Source organism: Ictidomys tridecemlineatus, chromosome 11 (genome assembly GCF_052094955.1).
Source record: "Ictidomys tridecemlineatus isolate mIctTri1 chromosome 11, mIctTri1.hap1, whole genome shotgun sequence".
Lineage (NCBI taxonomy): Eukaryota > Metazoa > Chordata > Mammalia > Rodentia > Sciuridae > Ictidomys > Ictidomys tridecemlineatus.
Genome location: NC_135487.1, coordinates 121,193,240 through 121,200,078, shown reverse-complemented (window position 1 = coordinate 121,200,078; position 6,839 = coordinate 121,193,240). Strand labels below are relative to the sequence as shown.

General features: G+C 42.8%; 1 protein-coding gene across 1 annotated transcript; it reads left to right on the top strand.

The window, feature by feature from the left end:
* Positions 1–1,131: 1,131 nt before the first annotated feature.
* LOC101975739 (T-cell surface glycoprotein CD1c) lies at positions 1,132–6,839 on the top strand. The gene is made up of 6 exons (XM_078027213.1): positions 1,132–1,532; positions 1,800–2,066; positions 2,969–3,247; positions 3,421–3,702; positions 4,009–4,099; positions 4,233–6,839. The coding sequence occupies exons 1-3, from the start codon at positions 1,472–1,474 to the stop codon at positions 3,196–3,198; spliced, it is 558 nt and encodes a 185-aa protein (XP_077883339.1). The 5' UTR covers positions 1,132–1,471; the 3' UTR covers positions 3,199–3,247; positions 3,421–3,702; positions 4,009–4,099; positions 4,233–6,839.

Below are 6,839 nucleotides of genomic sequence, written 5' to 3'. Positions count from 1 at the left end.
GGCAAAATTCTTCTTTTGAAAATATTGTTCAAAACAGATTTGTCTCGGGAATTCTATATATGAATTTTATACATCTTAGTTCTTGATTTAAATGTGTTTCTGTAGTTTAAAGTCCCTTGATATGTCAAGTTATATTGTTAATCTCTGTATGTTCACATGCCTGTGATTGATGGTACTAATCATATATTGAGAAACTCTTCTTGGTGGCTGAATGTATGGATTAAACTCAATTGAAGGACTTATTTATGTATTTATAGTCTTATATAGTCTTATCTACCTTTAAAAATCTCTTTTATTTAATTTTTTAAAAAATTTCCGATACAAGGTCCCAGAGTAGCACATGTCATGCCCATAAACAACTGCCAACTACATTGTCAGATGAGCAGCAAAATCTGCTACTCCACTCTGTGACTTGATGAAGAGACCAACTGCCCACTTTGAGTCCTGTCACTTAACTATGCCATTGTCCAACCTACCACATGGCTGTGATGACTCAGAGCACATTTTAGTATCTGGATGGCAAGGACACATTGAGTGGCAAGTAAAATAAGTAAGTGTCCTTTGTGTATTAGATGGGAAGATATAAAGAAAGGATATGAAGGGAAGCCAGTTTCATTTGATGCCTGAGTCCCCAAAGTCCCTTTCATCTATGACCTTGACCTATACTAGGAAATCTGTCAATGCCGTATGGAGAACCTGCCCATTTGCAATGAGATGGAGCTCCTTGCTCTGAAGGGCTGCAGGAAGGATGAGAGAGTCACATGAGGTAAGAACTTGAAATTGGAGTTAAAGTTCATGAGTCAGATCTTCTATACTTTGAAAAGCTACAATTTCATCTCTTAAAAAAATGGAGAGTGCATGGGGAAGTCCTAGGAGCCATGGAAATGCGATCTCTCCAGTTCATCAAAGAACCAGTGAAAATCAAGAAATGAGAATTGTGGAGGAATAAAGGGTGAAATAGGAAAGAGAAAACTAGGAGGACAGTGAAAAGGGACGGAGAAGCAGGGAGGGTTGAGAAGAGGACCGGAGGGAGCATGAGGCCTAGCTCAGAGCAGAAACGGGAAACACTGTGACCCATTCAAACAAGCAGGAAGCCATACAGTCTCTTCTTTTTATGTGATAGAATGCAAGACTCGGGGAGTTGAAGTGACCCTTGGGTGCCACACACTACTTTGTCCAAGGGCATTTGAGGAAGGAAATACGATGGAGGCTTACTGAAAAGGAGAACCGCTGGAATTCAGAGAGAAGGGGATAACTTTAGCTCAGAGCGGGAGGGGAAATGAGAGATTGAGTAGGAGGCTCAGTGTGAGGCAAAGTCTAGATTTCCTTTGCTGCCATCAGTGACTGGTTCAGAAAATGACGAGTGAGAGGAGGAAGCCAGACTAGTGGTATGGAAGGGGAGGTTTGTTGACATCAGCCATCAAAGACCACCAGTCTTGCTGAGAGAGAGAAGGAAACACCTGCAGACGAAATGCTGCTTCTGTACCTTGCGTCGTTGGCTCTCCTCCTCCCAGGCAGTGACAATGCACATGGTAAGAACCTCTCTGCCAGCTGCCCAGCTCGGGGGATCCAGGTGGAGCATGGTGGGCTTTCCCAAGATGGACCCTAATACCAAGATGCTTACCATCTGAGTATCCCTTTTATTCTTTTGGAGGACGGTGACAGGGCGTGCTGCTCTGTGCATGAAGAAGGTCAAGGCTAAGGTTCTTTCTCTGGGAACTGGACCACTTACCATCTTCTCCCTATCCTGCTATCCACTCATGTTTGCCTTATACTATTTGACATTCTTCCATCCCCAGTGGTCCAGGAACGGATCTCATTCCATCTCATCCAGATCTCCTCCTTCGCCAACCAATCTTGGGCAAAGCATCAAGGCTCAGGTTGGCTGGATGAGTTGCAGATTCACGGCTGGGAGAGTGAATCAGGCACAATAATATTCCTGCACACCTGGTCCAAGGGCAACTTCAGCAATAAGGAGTTTGCATTCCTGGAGCTGCTATTCCGTGAATACTTCATTGGATTAACTCAGCAGATTCAAACCCATGCCAGTCAATATCATTTCGAATGTAAGTTCATTCAACACAGCTAAGGGAATTCTTCAGAGGATTGATCTATTTCTGGTTAACCCTCTAGGCCTATCTAAATAGGGCCATTTTCTACTATCCCATTCCACCATAAAAGTCAGCATGAGTAAATCTTTTAGGGGATTATTCTAAATATTGATTCTTTAAAATTTCTTAGACTTTTGTTATTTTATTTTATTTTATTTTAGAGAGAGTGAGAGGGGAGAGAGAGATAGAGAGAGAGAGAGAGAGAGAGAGAGAGAGAGAGAGAGAGAGAGAGAGAGAATTTTTAATATTTTTTTTTTTTTAGTTCTCGGCGGACACAACATCTTTGTTGGTATGTGGTGCTGAGGATCGAACCCGGGTCGCACGCATGCCAAGCTGGGGCACTACCGCTTGAGCCACAACCCCAGCCCAAGACTTTTGTTATTTTAAAATATTTTTTCTTGTATTTTTTTAATCTTCTGCCTGTGATCTCCCTCTGTGGCCCACAATTCAGAGGCACACCTTTGTCCATTTTGTGCTTGACTTCCTTAAAATATGATCTCTTCCCCCGATTTCTTCAAAGATCTACATTCATAGTCCAACAGTGATTATGACAACTTCATGCATCCTGAAATGCTACTGCTCTCTTCCTCATAAAAATTCCCCCTCACTTCTAGCCAACGTTACATGACTCACCTGTTGTTTTCCCAGACTTATCTAAGGTCAATCTCCTGCTAATCTATTTATCTCATATTTTCCTCTTTTCCCATCCCCAGCCATTTTTCTCTCCCTTATTCCTAACTGAACATATCTTTGGCTCATCCTTCCTTTTACCATACTTGCTGATAAGGCCTTTAGATTATTATTTCAATGCCCTAGTTTTTTCGTTGAACCTTTTTCTCATTTTTCCCTTCCCCCAGATCCCTTTGAAATACAAGCAAATGCCGGCTGTGAGTTACACTCTCCAGAGAGCCCAGAAGGCTTCTTCCAGGCCGCTTTCGAAGGATCAGATTTCCTGAGCTTCCAAAACACATCATGGGTGCCAGCTCCGGAGGGTGGGAGTAGAGCCCAGAAAATCTGTGATCTCCTTAATCGCTATGAAGGCATCAAGGAAATAGTGTACAATCTCACCAGAAACACCTGCCCTTGATTGCTCTTGGGTCTCCTAGATGCGGGAAAGAGGGAGCTCCAAAGAAAAGGTCAGTGCCACCCTATGTGAACTTAGGACGAGGAAGGGGACAAGAGGCAGAAGGGTTACTTGGTGATAGTTTCCATTGGGGAAGAAAATAGATAACTGTGCATATTGGTGTGGATATGTGTCCCTAGGCTGTACATAACATCCACATCTGAATCCCCTTTGTGCTTTCTGCAGTGAGACCAGAGGCCTGGCTGTCCAGTCGCCGCCCCACCGTTGAGTCGGGTCGACTATTGCTGGTTTGTCACGTCTCTGGTTTCTACCCCAAACCTATCTGGGTTATGTGGATGCGAGGTGAGCAGGAGCAAGTGGGCACCAAGCAAGATGATATTCTTCCTAATGCCGATGGAACGTGGTATCTTCGGGTGCTCCTGGAGGTGGCAGCTGAGGAAGCATCTGGGCTGTCTTGTCGAGTGAGGCACAGCAGTCTAGGAGGCCGGGACATGATCCTCTACTGGGGTAAGACTGGGAGGTAGAGCAGGTGGTCATGTGGACATTTTGGTAAGGTAGGTGAGGGGTGTGAGGAAGAAATGAACACTGGTAATTCAAGACGTGGAAGACTGAGACGTAAGGGACACATACAGCCAAGAGATTTCCGGGCAGATGAAGAATCCTTCCCTGGATAGGGGTGGAAACAGAGTGGCTGAAACAGGATGACTGATGTGGCTCATACCCAATGCACAAGGAAAGTAAGGAAATCAATGGGTGGAGGAGAATCAGCAGTGGGTTTACGATAACATCCTTCCCTGTCTCTCATATCCGCAGGACACCACACTTCTGTGAACTTGATCCTCTTGGCAGTGATAGTACCTGTGATACTTCTCATCATCCCTGTATTAGGGCGTAAGAAGTGATGGTGAGTCTGTGTTCCTCTCTTTCATCCCAGATCTACCCTGTTTTGGCTCAGCTTCTCTCTCTGGACAACTCCACCTTATCCTCAGTCACGATCTCCAGTTTATCTGTGGTTTCTCCCATTTGTTCTCTTGTAGCTCATGTCAGAATATCCTGTGAGATGCCTCACGACGTCTCCCCATCGCAACAAGAGCCTGAGAACCCAAGGGCTTAGGAAAACCTAGCGATGCCACTGTTTGTACGCTGCTCCGTTTGAGTTCTTTCTCTTTCTGCCTGACAGCCACTTGTTTCCATATTCCACTTTAATTTCAAAGCCCTGAGGCCACTTCCTTGACCCAGGATTGGGAAGCAGCCTCTCCCACCTCTGAGCTGAGCAAGTTCCTGGACTGGACTCTTGTGCGTGCCGGCCTCACTTCCTACCTGAGCACCGCATGCGCATCTTTCTTCTCCTTTTTATTTTTAAGCTCCTTGTGGGTAATGACCGTGACCAAGGTACCTTTCCTACATGTAATAGATGCTCATGTTGTGTTTAGTGGAAAACTAGACACAGTGAACAAAAAAAATTACCATATCCATGTCAGGACTAATTGGTAATGTTGGTAGCTTTTTTTTTTTTTTCCTCTGCTTTTCTTACACGGCTGTGTCTGTTGGATCGTGGATACTTCCCTTTTGTTTAAGTGTTTGTTATTTAGCTGAAACATTCCAGCTTCCTTTGACTTTCCTCGTCTTCTCCTAAAACCTTTAAGGACAAATATGACTTTTCCTCTTGAAACATTAAATATGGGGAGGTAATGGCTTCTAGTTTGTACCAAACACAAAAAGACGTATGCAAGTCAGGTATGAAAAGTAATGGGCCACAGGTATCACAAAATGGTTAAGAAAAAGAAGCAAGACAGTAACTTCTCAGGGTTGGGTTGATATGGTGGCAACCATGGTATAGGGGAGACAAATTTCCTGTAAGAATGTGTTCTTTGAAAAAGCCTGGGCTACACTGTTGTCCCTTTAGGTTTCAATCATTAATTCAACTAGCATTTGTTCAGCACTGAATAGGAAAGCGTTACACACAGGTGCTGACCTAGCAGGGGCAAAACCAGCTGAGCCTGTGTCCCTCTGTCTGATATGAAGTGTTTCCTGCTTCAATCTGTTCTTGTCCTTTGAAATATTTTCTTTTTCATTTTTTGCCTTCTTTGAAAAAAAATTAAATCAACTGTGTTATTGTATACCTTTTGGTAAAATACATGTATTTTAAGTGCATAATTTATCTGAACAAATATATTTGCCCAGGTAAACAAGATGGCAAATAAGATATAGAATTCTACAACTCTTCAAACCCATTTGTAAGTCAAAACCACCCTCAACCCAACAATTTGCAACTCCTGATCTGCTTTATGCCTCTGAAGCTTAGATTTGTATTTTCTAAGTTTATTCAGGTAGGAATAAATCGAGGTACACTTTGTATCAGACTTTATATCCATTAAGCTTATGGTTATAAGTAATCTGGTTGCTGGGTGTATCAGTAACCCATTCCTTGGAAGTGCTAATAGAACTCCATGGATGTATATACTTTAAGTTTTTAAATTCATCTGTTCTTTGATTAGTTTTTTTTTTCTTTTCTAGAAGTAGACTCTTCGAAGAAGTCACTTTTGTTTTGTTTTGTTTTGCTTCTCTCCCTTTTATTTTTATTTTTGAAATTCTTTTTGCAGTGTCTGGGGAGCCAAACTAATACCTCATATATGCTTTTTTGTATTTTTTCCTTTGATTGTTGTTTGTTTGCTTTTATATTTTTATTTTTAAGTTACTTGCTTGGAGCAGTTTTGTAGACTCTGCTGGCCATGTGGTTTATAGACACTGATGTTTCTGATCAGTTTTTTTTTTTTTTTAAGATAGATAATTTTCCTCCTTTCTTCCTTTGTTTCTCCCTCCCTGCCTCCATTCTTACTTTTTTTTCCCAGTTATTAACCTAGGCTCCTAGGAAGCCACTCCTGGGTCAGTGCAGCGAGGTGGTAGGCAATGATTTGTCAGAGGCTGTGCCTTGTTAGTTAAACTAGTAAGACTTACACCTTACTTGCTGAGGAAGCCTGGGTGGTTAGGGCACATACTGCTTGAATAGCTGACAAATCTGTCCCTGGGCTGTACTTTCTCTTTGTGCAAGTTTTTGTGTTCCATCAGGTTGGGCAGGTGACTCTTCCCCTTTGGTCATCAGTGTGCAGCCTTCCAGATCTCCAGAAACAAGTTGGAGTGGATCAGAGTCCACTATGCGTGTCTCATCTCCCAGATGTCTTTGTTAAATCTCGCTTGGTATTTCTTTTCTTTGTCCAGTTCTGCAGCCTCTGGCAGCTGTGAGGTCCACCTTTGGTTTTTACCACTGTGGCTCTTGTTTCTACAAGTTCTCTGGGTGTGGGGCCTTTCTATGGAGTTCCAAATTGTGTCTACCCTTCCTATGCCAGCAAGACCTCAGCTGGATTTATCATCTGGCCAGGGGAAGGATGCAAACTTCCCTGTGTTATGTGCCCACTGTTCTTATGGGGGCTCTGGTGGTTATTTTTGAGCAAGCTCTTCTCAATTTGTTGTACGCCCTCACTCATCCCTTAATTCTGAGATGTCTTATTTTGAGAATTGTATCCTGTTTTAACCCTGAGTTTTGGGGAAAGGATACCTGTTCTTTCCTCTGCCACTCTGGAAGTCCAACTGCAATGTATATTTTGTAAAATTAAAATTAAATCAAGCAAAAAACAATTCCTAAA